This window comes from Caretta caretta, chromosome 7 (genome assembly GCF_965140235.1).
Source record: "Caretta caretta isolate rCarCar2 chromosome 7, rCarCar1.hap1, whole genome shotgun sequence".
In the NCBI taxonomy this organism is placed as follows: domain Eukaryota; kingdom Metazoa; phylum Chordata; order Testudines; family Cheloniidae; genus Caretta; species Caretta caretta.
The window spans coordinates 83,580,442-83,596,621 of record NC_134212.1 but is presented as its reverse complement, the minus strand read 5'-3'; the positions used below and the strand labels follow the sequence as shown (position 1 = coordinate 83,596,621).

Here is a 16,180-nt window from a genome sequence, read left to right as displayed (position 1 = left end):
CCTTTGGTGTGCTAGAACCTGGGGTGGTTGCCCTAGAAGGTGACATGTTCCCTGTGGCTATATCATGAGCATCTGGTTTCTCTCTCTTAGTTCCATGTGGACAAAAAGGGCCGTGTGAACTCTGCCCAGACAGAGTTGCTGATTCACGTGGTGAATAGAGAAACCAATAGGATTCTGGATGTGGAGCGGTAAGCTACTGCCTCTCTGTATGCATAGATGGGAGAGGGAAGGAAGCAGGAGGAGGGGAATTCATGCTTTTGGAATCAATAAGGAAGTTTTATACCTCAGCGTGCTTCATTTCAATGCATCAGAAGGTTGATGCCAGTAACACTGGGTCTAATGCATCTTTCTGTATGGATGGGCTTGTCCTCCCAAGGAAATCTTACTGTGTTTAAACATGCATTAGTGACACAAGTCTGATCATGACTGACTGGTCAGTGTAAACAAGGTGAAGTCATATTTGGCATTGTTTCCAACTTAGGCATCCTGCCCCCATCTCTAGAGCAGTGAAGGCAGTGAAATAACACCTGCACATACCCCACTTTGCCCCAACTGCTTCAGCTCCACCAACAAAGCTTGTTGCCAGCACCAGAACAAGTGGCCATCAGACTCCAATATTGACTTTTTAAGAAACATCTGCTAGCCCTGAAATCTGGTTAGCTTGCTACACAGCCAGGCACTTGCTGATCACCTCATTTTTAAAGACTCTTCTGGTACCATCCAAGCTGCCCAAAGCAACATGCACTTCTGCCTCCCAATGCCATTGTGCCCTGGACTATATGGAGGAGGGTTCAGGATCTCCTGGGATAAACTCTTAAAGGGTATTTCTGGTGGTCAGGAAATGAGAGGAGCCCCTATTCAAACTTCCGCTCTCTTTTCTTTCTTCCTAGAGTGATCCAGATGATTGATGATAATAAGGAGCAGCTGCGGAATCTCTTCAGGAATTACAACGTGTTGGACGTGCAGCCTGCCATCACTGCCAGGGCCCCAGATGACCTCTCAGCGCTGCAGGTAAAGGAGAGGAGCATCCTTGATTCCTTGCCTGCCTGTGCCATCCACCATTTCACGTCCCTGCAAATCACTTGGTATGGCTGTCCAGCCCACCCACTGGGTGACACTGAAGGAAAGTGCCTCTTGCACTTGCAAATTGCCTCCAAATTGCCTTTTTTTAAAAAAAGAGGAAAGTGGTATTTACAGCTGCTGACATGTGGCAGAAGGAATTATTTCTCCAGGAATTATGTCACCCGGTGGAGTGGGATGAGTTGTTGCTTTACTGCATCCACTAGCAGGTGATGGACTGTCCCTTCTCTACAGTATGTACTTTCTTCCTTTGGGCTGCTAGTGGGCCTAAAACTTGGAAATATTTCTTCTTGTATTAATATCCTGCTTGTTTGCTCTCCATCTGCAGGTTTAAAATTGCTCACATCTGTTACAAATAATTTATCTTTTCTAGATGGCAATTATCATCCTGGCTATTCTCCTCTTCCTGGCTGCCATGCTCTTCATCCTCATGAACTGGTACTACAGAACAGTGTGAGTAACCCTAAGCACCTGGGACTGCAGGACAATGCAAGTATATGAATAAACCTAAATGTTTGGATATTATAGAGCAGAATAAATGACAACAATAACCTGAAATGACAGAACATCATGAGTAACCCATGCAACCTGGGAATGATAGGCCAGAATGGCTAATTTAAGATCCTGGGTACTGCAGGGTGAAATGATGGGCACCAATTTTAAATGCACCTAGTCTTTCAATGGAATTCAGGCTCGTAGCTCACATATTGCTGAAAATATTACCTAGGAGCCCAAGAAGCACAATCCTTTGAGTAATCCTGATGTAAAGGATCTTTCTGCAGTGACTGGAATAATATACCTACAGCGAGAGACTACAAATGTTAGAGCTCCAGCCAAGAGAAGAAGGCACCATCTGAGCTAATAGATTGTTTTTGAGAACGTCCTGAAACCATAGGCCATGTCCTTGCTGTCTAGCGACCTATGACTGTACATGGGAAGAGATTTGCAAGCACTGTCCCATTTCACGTGATTGTTCCTCACACTTCTCTCCATTAAGTCTTTCTTTCTTTCTTTCTTTCTTTCTTTCTTTCTTTCTTTCAATTGACTTAATTTTTTTCCTTTTTTTCCCCAGACATAAAAGGAAATTAAAAGCTATCGTGGCCGGCTCAACAGGTGAGAGACTTTGGTTTTTTTTTGTTGATATAACAATATGAGATTCTTCCTGAAGACATGCAGGCTAATAAATATGCGGGAAATAGTGTGAAACATAGATATTGGGCAGTGGGGAGAAACCCAGGAATCTGTTGAAAGAGACTTTGGGCTGCTAGTGGGCAATAAATTAGAAATGAGTTTGCCTCTTCATTGGTAGTAGATGGATAGATATGACATTGGGAGAATTTTTTTAGTTGCCAGAGCTTTGAGTTATCAGCCCCATAATATCTCGCCCATTGGCATTGTTGTTTCCTTCAAGATCTAGGGTGCTGGGTGTTGTTTTCTTCACGATCTAGGGTGCTTTCCCTTCTCTCCGTCAAAACAGAAGTATGGATTTGTGCCCACAGCCATGCTGTTGTCTTTTACTTAGCCTATATAAATGTCAGTCTAATCTATACCTGCTGCCTTCCACAGGGAACCGAGGCTTCATGGACATCATGGACATGCCAAACACAAATAAATATTCCTTTGATGGGTGAGTTCACAATACTTTTCTTGCTTTTCACAGTTCACTCTACATGACACAGCAGGAGGAATCTCTGGAATTCCATGGGCAGAACAAGTGTTTTAGTACCACCACTGGCTTCTGCTAGCACAGGGGTCGGCAACCTGCAGCACGCATGCCAAAGGCAGCACGCGAGCCGATTTTTACTGGCACGGAATCCCAGACTGGCAGCAGGCTGAGCGGGGCTGGCGGCCGGGACCCAGGCTGGGAGGAGCCGGCGGACGGAACCCCAGACCGGCAACGGGCTGAGCCGCTCATCCTGCCGCTGGTCTGGGGCTCTGTCCGCAGGTGTAGTGTATTAAATTTCCCCCCTGTAGGAATGTGCTACTTGCAGAGCACCAGGACTGGCAGCTGTAAGTAGTACACTGTAAGTAGCACATTCCTACGGGGAGAAATTTAATGCACTACACCATGGTAGGGAAGGCTGTGCCTCCACAAACAGCTGGCCCAGTTCCCGCCCCCTGACTGCCCCCCCCATAACCTCTGATTCATCCAACCCCCCCCCACGCACACACACACCTTGTCCCCTGACCACCCCTTCCTGGGACCCCCTGCCCTCTGACTGCCCCTCTCAGAACCCTCCACCCATCCAACCCCCCCTGCTCCTTGTCTCCCGACCACCCCCTCCCGGGACCCCCCGCCCCTTACCACCCCCCACGACTCCACCCCCCATCCAAGTCCCCTGACTGTCCTGACCCCTGTCCACACCCCCGACTCCTGACAGGCCCCCTGGGACTCCCACACCTATCCAACCACCTCTGTTCCCCGTCCCCTGACCATACCGCTCAGAGCACCGGGACTGGCAGCCATAAGTAGTACACTGGAAGTAGCATACTCCTATGGGGAGCAATTTAATACACTACACCTGGCCCCACTCAGCCCGCTGATGGTCTGGAATTCTCAAAATATGTTCTCTCACCCCGTATCAAAAATTACACTACAATTAGCTTAAAAACTTGAAAACTTAAAAACATTGTATATTACAGAAATCGTTAAAAAATGTATAATGTTAATAAAAACATAGGTCTGATGCAACAAAGTAGTTGTACTTATGTGCCTGTGCTTAGTTTGTGTTTTCGATGATTTACCTTCTAAAAAAATCTCGCATGTTTCGCACCCCCAGAAATGGCATCTCAAAGGGGTGCGTGCACCCCAGGTTCAGAACGACTGCACTAAACTGATAAGATCTGCATTTTAATTTAATTTTAAATGAAGCTTCATAAACATTTTTAAAACCTTGTTTACTTTACATACGACAATAGTTTAGTTACATAATATAGACTTATAGAGAGAGCCCTTCTGCAAACGTTCAAATGTATTTCTGGCACGCGAAACCTTAAATTAGAGTGAATAAATGAAGACTCGGCACACCACTTCTGAAAGGGTGCCGACCCCTGTGCTACCACTTTCAACACAAATCATCTCACTTGCCACTGAAAGCTAGGATTCCACAGCCTGGTAGTATCAGGAAACACCGTAACATTACTTAGACCTGGACCTCTCTTGCAAGTCATCCTTCGTATTAATCCAGCACCCTCAGCACCAAAGCAGTGCAGACTTGTGGCACCTACTGATGAACGGCAGACACAATGGAACTTTGAAAATCACTTGCAGGCAGATGTTACAATTCTACAGTTTATCACCTATAGATTCTTACAGGAAGGGGTCTGGGCCAGGTGGTTTTTGCTTGAAGTTGTTGTTTAAATGCCTAATCCAGGCTTTTAGAATTAATTGTACAGAAATGCCTCCTAATTTAACTACAGCTTGAAGGCAAATGGAGGATTGAAGCGAATTCATATTTTGTGTGTGATGGAAGGAGGAGGTATGACCTTGTCAGAATCTGTTTTTTGGGAGGAGTGATTACAGTGCATAAAACCCCTAGAGTTGAGCAATGTGTTATTTTCAGAGAAGCAGCAATAGCGGGGCCCATCTCACTGTCTCCCTTCATTCACCTCAGCCCTTTGTGTGTCTGTGTAGGGCTAACCCTGTGTGGCTAGATCCTTTCTGCAGGAATATGGAGCTAGCCGCGCAGGCAGAGCATGAAGATGACCTGCCTGAGAACCTGAGTGAAATCACAGACCTATGGAACAGCCCAGCCAGGACTCATGTGAGATACTGCCAGCTTATTCTTACTTTCGGCAGGGGAGTGACAGCTCAGTCAGATTCAGATGGCCTGAGTTCGCATCTCACTAATACCAGTGCAAATCAGGAGTAATTCCATTGTAGTTAATAGAGCTACCCCAGCCCACCCCTTCTGCCCGAGGCCCTGCCCTTCCTGCCCCTCTTCCCCCACCACAGCCCAGAGGGCACACACACCCCTAGGCCGCCCGAGCATCCCTGGCCCTGAGTGTGCGGTGTGGCCCCCCAGCCCCGGAGCGCAGGGAGAGTGGGCAGCGTGGCCCCCAGCCCCGGAGCACAGGGAGAATGGGCAGCGTGGCCCCCAGCCCCGGAGCGCAGGGAAGGCGGGTGGGCGGCGCGAGCACGGCTCCAGCCACCTGGAGTCCCTGACCATAGGCCGGCCCCAGCCCACGGCTCTGGGGAAAAGAGCCGGCCCACAGCCCCGCAGAGCACCAAGTGGGAAGCAGGAGGGGGCCTGAGGGTGGAGCGTGGGCAGGATCACACAGGGCTGTTTGGGAAGGCACAGACTCCCCAGCCTTTGATACCCACCGCCTATGGTTCTGGCCCATTTTTTGAGGTTTTGTTTTCAGAAACTCCTGTCCATTGTAGGGAACGTTTGGAAGAGAGCCCTCTGCTGCCAAACCTGATGATGACCGTTACCTGCGAGCAGCCATCCAGGAATATGACAACATTGCCAAACTAGGTCAGATCATGCGGGAAGGACCCATCAAGGTGAGTGGTGTTGTCTTCCTCCATTTTTGTCCAATAGCCTTCACATTTCAGTCCTATGCCATCTTAGTCATTGTCCTTCTTTGTGAAAGGAGCAGGAGACAGTGAGGTTTCCAAATAGCTCCAGATTCGCTGCAGCTGAGAGGAACGTTGCCCTGACATAATCCAGTGCAGACTAGTCTTTGCTGCATGTACCGATTGGGAAACTAACAGGAACGCAGCTCTGAAATTCACCCATCTAGACACAGCACAATCTTTGAGCAGAAAACCAGCCTTGGCATCTAACTGTTGTGACAGCCATAGCAAATGCACTATGGCAAATCCCATGTTTAAAACGTGATAGCACTGGATTGACATAAAGCACATAGTTTCTTTTGAGATCATTTTTTGTTTAGGGGAAAGTGCCTGCCTGGTTCCTCTTGGATGGAGTTAGGTTCACACCTGGACTTCCTCACTGAGGTTGTTTCAGAGTTTGGGGCTGGCGGGGAGGAGCCCCTGTATAATCTCTCCTGTTGCCCCCTCCATCCAGGGCTCTCTCTTGAAGGTGGTCTTGGACGACTACATGCGGCTGAAAAAACTGCTTGCCCAGAGGATGGTGCATAAAGCCACCACCAGTCAGGGGGACCAGTCCTCGGTTACCGAGGTAGAAAGCGTGTGCATGGACATGAGAGGAAATGCTTGCTGTGCCCTCTGGAATGGAGTATCTGTTTCCATGCCTTTGACCTGCTCTAAACTCTGCTGGGTGACCCTTTTGCCCCTTAAAGTTGTGTGAGCTCATGGCTGCCAGTTTAACCAGATGCAGGGGAGGGGGCTCCCTCCTCCTTTTACCAGAGACCATATTCACAAAAACACTCTGACTTGGCACAAAGAGAGATTCCAGCCGTAGCCACATTCCTGCCCATGTCATCACCAAGGTGCAGAATGGAATGGTGCTGGAATACAGTGGAGTTGATGGCATGCCACTCACCAGAGTATGTTTCCCCCAGGATGGGTCTGACAGCAAGACAGTGTCTTTCTTTCCTCTCTAAATGTCCACACTGACCCTTCTTTTCATCCACCGGTTAATGTGACATCCCACCATTAACCGGTTCCCCTTTATCCTGTTTGCTTGGACTATTTGCTCTTTGGAACAAGCCTTTAGAATATATCATTCCAATAATAATAGTTAGCTGATCAGCCTCTCCGTTTCTACAGCGCTCTGTTCTCCTGGTTCTCTGACATTGCTGCCTGCTCATTCAGCATCTCATTTGGCGGCTCTCCTCCTCTTGGCCCCACACATGTTGGTGTGAATCAGAATTTTGTCCTCTTCTCTCGTGGCAGCATCTTCTACTTTCTCAGCTTCAAGCTCTGTCTCTGTGAGGGATTCCCAGGCCTGCGTCTCTCTGGGTCCAGTCTCACATCTCCTCCTGCACTTCCAACCAAAATCTCAAACTCTCTCTCCAAAGCACAGGTTTTTGTTTTTCCTCCCCATTCATGGCCATTTCATTTCCTGTGCCCCCTATGCTCCCGTCTTCCAGGCTTGCCACCTCTCTCATTCAGCTCCTCTTCTTCTGCCCTCAGGCCAGATTTCTACTCCTCCCTGGTGTTTGTTCTGTAGAATATTGTCAAATATCCATCCTTCCTTCTGTATGCTCACAGCTAAACCGCGGCCAGTGGCAGCTAGTGCCTTCTGTTAATGGTGGGGCTGCAGGGAGCAGAGCCCACTCCCCTGCTTTTTTCTATCCCCTCACCAGCCCCCCACCATTGTAGGTTAAGCAGGTTTTCAAAGTGGAGAAGCTGAGACCTGGCTGTGGAGGTTATGGGGAAGGGTTTGGCAGATGGGGGTTGATGGAGAGGTGAGAGGAAAAGAGGCGCCTCTTCTACCACCTTCCCCCTTTCAGAATGAAAATCTGAGAGACCTTACTATACAGGGCGGGGTGGGAGACAACAGGAGTTAGCCTCCTGCTCTCCCTCCCCACAAACCCCCAGCTCAGAGCCAGTTCTTACTTTCCTAGCTCCCTTTAATCTCTTTCCCCACAACTCTGAACCCACATTCACACACAGCCCCATTCCCTCCACTCACCTTCCCTCAGAATCCCACTCGCTTGTCCTCAGTCATGCTGGCAAACCCACCCCTCCCACTTAAGCCTCCTCCATTCCCAAAGTCTCCTCAGCTCCCTTCAACCCAACCCCAGATTATGCAAAAAGCTCCTTCCTCCTGGCCTCTCCTGCCTACGTTGGCCTTCACTCCCACCGTCTGCCCCAGAAACCCCAGCCCTGGCACTCAAAAACCAGTGGAGTCTCTTTCAGGCCTGTCAGAAGGAAAAGTGTCTGAAAATCTACTGTTGAAATCTCCCACTTGAACTCACCCCATTTGCACTCTCCACTGCACAGTATTTTGCTCCAAGACCAACACAGCTCAGAAACCAATTCCATGAGCCTACTGTAATACAAATAATAAATACTTCATCATTTAGATTGCAAGCTCCTTGGGGGCAGGGTCTGTCTCAGTCTATATTTCTGTACAGCCTCTAGCACAACTTAGCCCTGGTCCCAACTGAGGCCTCTGGGTGCCACTGAGGAGGAGTGGAGGAGTTCATAGCTACAGATTTTGTGTTAATGCTCATAGACCATGTAAGATCTACCTCAGATTCCAGTTTAGCTTTAAGACGTAGCAAAGAAAACACTGCCTACAAATATAGCTAGTGGAACCTGCTCCTCCTGCGGACCCATGCTTCAGGAAAAGTGGTCTAGGGCCTTCAGGGAGACAACTGGTAACCGGCAATGATGCTAAGGGAGGCAGGGGAGGGAAAGGGACACAAGTATTGGAACCCATGTTGTTGATTTGTGCTTGGGCTTCTTACAGCTGATCCAGAATGACCTGGATGAAGAGGAGGAGCAGAGCCTGAGCCAGGGGAGCCTTCGGTTCCGGCACAAGCAACCTGTTGAGCTCAAAGGCCCAGATGGTATCCATGTGGTGCATGGCAGCACGGGCACTCTGCTAACTTCTGATCTCAACAGCCTGCCAGAGGATGACCAGAAAGTGCTGGTTCGGTCCCTGGAGACACTGAACACGGACTGTGGAAGCTATAACGACCGCAATGCTCGCACCGAGTCTGCCAAATCCACCCCCATGCACAAGATGAGGGAGGTGATTATGGAGAGCCCACTGGAGATCACAGAGTTATGACTAGAAGTGTCGTCTCTCGTCTAGCATTCCAAGAAAGTGTGGCCAAGCAGACCGTCACTGCAAAAAGAAAACACAGACTCGGGGCAAGAGGGTAAAAGAGAACCTGGTGGCCTAATCACTGCCCCTGTAGTTCCCAAAACTAATCCCACAGAGATTGCCAACTGTTTTGTTTTGATACAGCAGCCTTGGGGAGCCTTACCGTGGTGGAGGGCTCTCGGGACTGTGCTTTACTAGACGCGCACATCATTTGATCATTAAATTCATATTTTTTTATTTTTTTTTTAAATATGAAAGATTAAAAGTTTCAAAACAGAAGAAGGGAAGCCCTGTGGAATCAAGACACAAACTACAAATGTTTAGGTTGCAAAAAGACCTGCACCCAGTGGGTACAAAGACTCAAGACATGCATGTTTCCTAGCTCCTCAACTCGCCCATGGCTGCATCCTCCTACTATGCATGGGACAGGAGCACATCACACCAGGGTGGGAGAAGAAGGGTCTGGGGCTGGTGTGGCATTCCAGGAAGCCTATAAAGGGAGTCTGAATCTGTTTGGCATTAATCTGTGTCATCACCTTTACAGGAAGAGAAAACAAACCGAAGACATTTCTCCATTTTGCTGGCTTACCAAATCGTATATGACGTCAACCGGAAACAGACTGACATTAACTTGGGTTTTGAATGTAGAGTGTTCGTGTGTAATTTTTTTTGTTTGTTTGTTTGTTCCATTTCTAATAGTAACTTGTTGAGAGTTTTGGGAATGGTCTGTTAAATGAACCAGAAATACAATATGGATTTGGTTAACCTGTCCATTGTTATTTCTTTCTCACTACCAAGGGGCACTTCACTGGGGAAGGTGTTGAGTTTACATACCTCTGAGTGCTCACTCATCTGTGTATACACTGCTGTATATCAGCAAAGAACTATTATGACTGAATTTCTTGTTGTGGATTAAACACAGAATAGTGTGTGGCCTCACTCCGTTCCTCTGCTCACATTTCCCAATCTGCAACCCTACAGGAAGTGGCAAGAATACTTTAATCTCTACCCCCACAGAACCCTAACAATACTACCCAAAAGAGACTCCTTTCTAACAGACTTCTAGCAAAGGAATGTAATCCCTTTGAAGAAGTCAGTGTTATTCCACAGTCCTGCAGGCATGCTGCTGAGCAATAGCATGCACATGGTACACACTGGAGCCAGCTGTGTCGCATGACATTGGGTTTGATGTGGGAATCACCTGGTGAAGTTCTATGGCCCATGGTATGCAGGAGGTCAGACTCGATTATCATAATGGTCCTTTCTGACCTTCAAAATCTCTGAACACATTATTAATGTGTAGGACACATGGTAAGATTCAGCTTTAGCTGAAGTCAGGCCATAATGGGGACATCTAGCAGAAGAATATGGTGATCACAGTAGATGCAAGCCAGAAAGAACTTCAACTACTACTGCGTGTGCCTTGGGGGGGGAGGGGAACAAAAAGCTTGTCCCACTTGCAGGAAGTTTTTATTGTTAGAGAAGTTTTAGTGCAAAATCAAAACACTGTAGAAAGCAACTGCATCTCCTTCTCTACTTCCAGGCCCCCATATCTACAGCTGGGCAGCAGCAACTGGAAATGGCTGATCTTGAAGGGTCCTGACTTTTGAGTTAAAGTGCATCAGCTCACAAATAAGTTCTGAATCCACCTTAGGTGCACCTCACTGTAGTATCTGAGCGCCACGGGTGTGGTATCCCTGCACAAAGCGAATGTCATTCATTCGTTACAAGAAGGCAGGAAAATTGAACCCTCCCCTCAGGATGTAGGGTCCCTTACAAAATGGCTATTTGATATGACTGACCATTGGCATGGATTGGTCACAGCTGCCCAACCTCTCTCTGTTACACGGATTCTGCATTGTGATATGGCGCTCCTCTTCCCCAACCCCTCTGCTAATACAGCACCTCCTCCCAGGAAGCAGGAGATGAGTTGTTAGCCCTAAAGAGATTGAGGCTGAGTTCACTATCTTTCACCCTGGGTAGCATGGCTGCAGCATGCGCTTTTTCTTTCTGTTTCTCTGCATAAAGAACGAAAGAGACATGAGGACAGGAACACAGCAAAACCCTTAGAAAAGGCCAGGGGAGTTTGCAAGCCTGGGGACAATTAGCTGCTTCATCGCAGGACTAAGTGACGCTCCATCAGCCTTGCTTTCCTGTCCACATAGGATAAGGAGCTGTCACTAGCGCTGTCTGTCTGGCCTCATAGGTTCCTCCTTGCCTCACAGTGGGGCCTCTTCTATGTTCACGCCGAGAGGCCTTCCTCCTAGACACCACCCCCCCAGGGTATTGTCCTATTTTCCAGCCATCCTTTTGACCACTCAGAGACCGCGTTTTCCCTCAGGAGAACACGCATCTACTGCGCTTTTTGTGTCCTGAGTGGACCTTGTCTTTCATAGAATATCAGGGTTGGAAGGGACCTCAGGAGGTCATCTAGTCCAACCCACTGCTCAAAGCAGGACCAATCCCCAATTTTTGCCTCAGATCCCTAAAGGATTGAACGCACAATCCTGGGTTTAGCAGGCCAATGCGCAAACCACTGAGCTATCCCTCCCCGTTTAGAAGGTGCTGCTTGGTTTCTTTTGAAGAACATTGGGTAAGTCATGTAACATCTGTATCAAATGACTTGGGCAAGAAAGCAACAATCTCACTGGCTTACAAACACTGCATCTAAGATGAGCGACCCAGGCCCCCCGAGCCACAAGGTAGCGGGGCAGGGCTCCGGCCACTGCAGGGAGCCCTGGGCCCTTTAAAGCGTCCCAGGGGCTCCTCGCAGCGGCTGGAGCCTCCGGGCTCTTTAAAGCGTTCCCCCCCCCCGAGCCTTACTGCTGGAGCCCTGAGGTAGCGGCAGCAGGGCTCCAGCGCTGATTTAAAGGGGCAGGGGCTCCAGCTGCTGCAGGGAGCCCCGTGCCCCTTAGAGCACCCCTCCAAACCCCTGGGGCTCCCCACAGCAGCCAGAGCCCCGGGGTATTGGCAGCAGGGCTCCAGCGGTGATTTAAAGGGCCTGGAGCTCCATTGCAGTGGCAGCGGCCAGAGCCCTATAAATCGCCCCTGAGCCCCAGGGCTCCCAGCTGCCTCTGCAGCTGGTAGCTCTAGGGATGATTTAAAGGCCCCAGGGCTCCCATCCTCAAATGCGATTCACCCATCCAGGGGTGCACTGGCAACCTCCTGCATGAGCATGCATATACCTCCAGCCTCAGTGTTCACTGGCTGGCTGAGACACATTTATTGTTTTTTGAGACCTTTTAAAAATGGACACTGTAATATTGAAACATGAGGTTATGTTCTCCTGCAGGCTGGGTGTGAACACTGCAGACACCTCATGGGTAAAACAGAGCAGGGCATCAGAGAGTAAAAGAGATGGCGCGGGACGTCAGAGAGGAAAAGAAGTTCAGAGGGCTGAATGTGAGAAGTGAAAATACTGTGTTAAGTACTGGAATAAAATTGTGTCCTAGAGCATGATTTGAGTGGTCAGTCCTATCTAAAGCCAGATAGGAGAGGTTTAAGGTGAGCTCTGGGAGGCATAGCCACTGTTATGGTTAAATCTAAGCACATGGATGAGTCTTCTTTGTGACATGTGTGATTGGTGCATATGGTATGTCCTGTTATTAGCCGGTTTAAGCAACACTTCTGGCGTGGGTGCCAAGGTGAAGGATTCAGCCATGGGGTTGGGTGTGTGAACCACAGCCAAGCCCTTTACAAACTCCAAGATGCTGAAGTCATTCATATTTTAAATAGAACGTGTCAAAAAAATGGGGTGGCCCTCTCCCCCAGACAAGGTCAATTTTCAGCAAAAATTCAAAAATATTAAGGCTGAAAAGCAACCATATTTGATTTGGAAAGGCTGGTGTGGTGCCCCGTGCTCCTAGTCTCTTCTGGAGGCAGGACTCCCTTGTTGGACTACATCCCCTATGACCAAACATGATTTCCTCTGTTTGTGAGGGGATGCAGTTCATCAGGAGAGACCCTCGCCCCCGTGCATTAGTCCATCCAGGGCCCCCCCCAGAGGAAAATGAGGCTACAAGACAACTGAACAATACTTCTCAAAGAACTGCAGCAGCCATGGTTTTGGCCAAAATATTTTGACCAAAAAATTGAATTGTTCTGTGGGAAGCAGATATTTTTGTAAAAAGTTTAAATGAATCCAAAACCCCAGTTCTCCACCAAAAAACATCCCGGAATATAAACCTCTTGGGACCCCAGCACCTCAGACCTCATGTGGGAGCGTGTCTACCACTCAGTGGGAATAACCTGCTTCAGCAGAATAAAGGCTGCAAGAGGAAATGGCCAACAGCAGGTTTTCACTGTAATGAGGCAGGCGTGACAGCCCCTTCCCTACCACTGACAGGCCCACAGAAGCTCCTTGAAATGGAACAAAACAAAAGAAAAAACAAAAAAAATGATTTTTTCAAGTTGCAAACCTATATCTAGGTCTTGCTGTGTCAGGGCCTGGAACACTAGCATTAGGGACATTGGCAAGATGCTCCTCACCAGAATAGTCATACTGGGGCAGATCAGTGGTCCATCTAGCCCAATATTCTGTCTTCTAATAGTGGCCAATGCTAGATGCCTCATAGGGAATGAGCAGAACAGGACAATTATCAAGTCATCCATCCCCTGTCATCCACTCCCAGCTTCTGGCAGTCAGCAGTTTAGGGACACACACCCCACCCTCAGAGAATGAGGTTGCATCCTTGACCATCTGGGCTAATAGCCATTGGTGGACCTGTCCTCCATGAATGTATTTAATTCTTTTTTGAAACCAGTATGGCCTTCACAACACCCCCTGGCTGATTGTTGACTGTTCAGAGAACTTTTCACGATGACGCCAAGATCTTTTTTCTTCAGTGGTAACAGCTAATTTAGATCCCATCGTTTGGTATGTATAGCAGGGATTATGTTTTCCAATGTGCATTACTTTGCATTTATCAACACTGAATTTCATCTGCCAACCTCATCTCTGCCTGCTATAGGAGGCCAGGGTGAGGGAAAGTCTACTAGAGCAGGAGTCGGCAATCTATGGCACACGTGCCAAACACGGCACATGAGCCAATTTTTAATGGCACGCTGCTGCCTGCCGGACCCGGGCAGACAGCAGCATGCCATTAAAATTCCTGCCCAGCCCGGACTGCTCTTTTCCGCCCCCCGCCCACTCCTTGCAGGGTAGGCAAGCTTCACCCTCCCTCCGCCTCTTCCCCCAGCATGCTGGGTTCCTGCCCCTCCCTGCAGCCGATCAGCTGACAGCCCTTGCTATGGGGGGGGGGGGGGGAGAGGGAAAAGCAGAACCGCAGCACCTCTCTCTGCTCTGGGGACCTTGGGGAGGGGGGCGGAATCAGGGCACATCCCCTCCAGCCCCCTGCTGTGAGCCTCTCAGGGCTAGGAGCACCCCTACAACCCCAACCCACACCCCCAGCCCTCTGCCCTGACTCCTCCTCACACACACCCAGCCCTCTGCCCTCACCCCTGCACCCTCCCTCACATCCCAGCCCCTGCACACCCTATGCCCTGACTCTTGCACCCCCTACATCCCCACTCCCAGCCTGAGCACCAAACGGGAGCTCCTGCACCCCTCGCACCAAATGGGAGCTGCCCAGGTAAATGCTCCACACCCAAACCTCCTGCCCCAACCCTAAGCCCCCTCCCTCATTCTAGCTCCTGGCCAGACCTTACACCCCAACCCCCAGCCTGCTCCTTTACCCCCAGCCCTGTGCTCAGCACACTCCCGCCCTCATCTCAGTGCAGCGAGAGAGGAAGAGAATGGCTAGAACCAGGGAGAAGGTAGGTACCCACTCTATGTGGGCAGGGCCAGGATCCCAGACCGGCAGCCGGCTGAGCAGAGCCAGCAGCCGGGACCCTGGCTGGCAGGAGCTGGAGGACAGAACCCCAGACTGGCAGCGGGTTGAGTGGCAGCAGGCTGAGCTGCTCAGCCCGCTGTTGGTCTGGGGTCCCAGCTGCCGGCCCCGCTCAGCCCGCTGCCGGTGAACAGAACCCCAGGCCGGCAACGGGCTGAGCGGGCTGGTGGCATAAGATCAGCATTTTAATTTAATTTTAAATGAAGCTTCTTAAACATTTTGAAAACCTTGTTTACTTTACATACGACAATAGTTTAGTTATATAATATATAGACTTATAGAGAGAGACCTTCTAAAAAGGTTAAAATGTATTACTGGCACGCGAAGCCTTAAATTAAAGCCAATAAATGAAGACTCGGCACACCACTTCTGAAAGGGTGCCGACCCCTGCACCAGAGCCTAGACAGGTATGACTAGAAGTTCCAAGCAAATATGGTTCAAGCATACAGGCAGTGCAATGGGAAAACCCAGACTATTTGGATTTCTTCAGGGCAATCCCAAGCTTCCTTATTAGAGCTGAACAGTGCAATTCCACCCAAACAGGCTAGGTCTACTCTTTGGTTTGTTTATTTATTTATATATGAAGTATTAACAGGGTTACAAATCCTTGCCATGTAAATATCAAAACTGAAACAAGAGTCATTACAACACTTGGCTTCTGTTTAAAGAGCCATTATACAGGAATATAATCATTAGATCTCTCTATTTAACAGGGTGTAACCATTTAACAGAGTAAGCATCGTCACAACACCTGTTGCGTGTCACTTCTAGTGATTTTATTAAATTGAGTGAAATCTCAGATTACACATTTAACAGACCAGACATGTCAATCAAATGTTAATATTCAAAAAAAAAAATGACCAGGTGAATGTATTTTGAGTATTGACTAAAAGGTAACCAAGTATCTATGTATTTGTTTGTCCTTTGTCCATTTTGCTATTAATTTTTCCATAGCAATAACCTCCAATATTTTTAAACATTCCTCTACAGCTGGATTATTTTTCCTTTTTCCAGCAAGAGGGTACCAATAACCAAGAATACTATCAGGTGAGGAACTAATTCTTTATTTCACTTTGTGTGACAGTTTCCTCAAGGAACCCCTAGGAGGATTACCAAAGGGTCATTTTGTAATAACTATCCAACAATTTATGGTATTTGGTTACAAATTGCATCCCAATGCTTTCTAATGACTGGACATGTCTACCATATATGCACAAAATCTCCTCTTTCATCCGATGAAGTGAGCTGTAGCTCACGAAAGCTTACGCTCCAATAAATGTGTTAGTCTCTAAGGTGCCACAAGTCCTCCTTTTCTTCTTTCACCACAGTTTCTCCAACATTTATTCCCATTCAGTATCTCTTTATATACTGTATGTTTAATCTGACTGCTATGAGACACCAGTGAAACAGTTGCTGGTCCTCTTTTCCAGATCAAACCCCATTCCTCTGGGATAATTTGTCTATCCAGGACATTTTCCCAGCATGCCATGTATGGACATGTCTTGGTTAAGAAAGTTGTCTGCGAAGATTGATAGCAATTAG

At 48.4% G+C, this 16,180-nt stretch overlaps 1 protein-coding gene across 9 annotated transcripts in view; it reads left to right on the top strand.

The window, feature by feature from the left end:
* The window catches only part of CDH23 (cadherin related 23), a 520,165-nt gene extending 510,611 nt beyond the window's left edge, over nucleotides 1–9,554 (top strand). For 8 of the 9 annotated variants that reach the window (XM_075130881.1, XM_048859457.2, XM_075130882.1 and 5 more), the window contains 8 exons: nucleotides 91–188; nucleotides 891–1,011; nucleotides 1,454–1,533; nucleotides 2,153–2,193; nucleotides 2,647–2,707; nucleotides 4,715–4,844; nucleotides 5,465–5,587; nucleotides 8,430–9,554. In XM_075130881.1, the coding sequence (XP_074986982.1) occupies nucleotides 91–188; nucleotides 891–1,011; nucleotides 1,454–1,533; nucleotides 2,153–2,193; nucleotides 2,647–2,707; nucleotides 4,715–4,844; nucleotides 5,465–5,587; nucleotides 8,430–8,753 (978 nt within the window). In that variant the 3' untranslated portion in view covers nucleotides 8,754–9,554. Of the gene's footprint in view, nucleotides 1–90; nucleotides 189–890; nucleotides 1,012–1,453; nucleotides 1,534–2,152; nucleotides 2,194–2,646; nucleotides 2,708–4,714; nucleotides 4,845–5,464; nucleotides 5,588–6,113; nucleotides 6,228–8,429 lie in introns of all 9 variants that reach the window. The other variant, XM_048859456.2, reaches the window with a different exon arrangement.
* The last annotated feature ends 6,626 nt before the right edge of the window (nucleotides 9,555–16,180 follow it).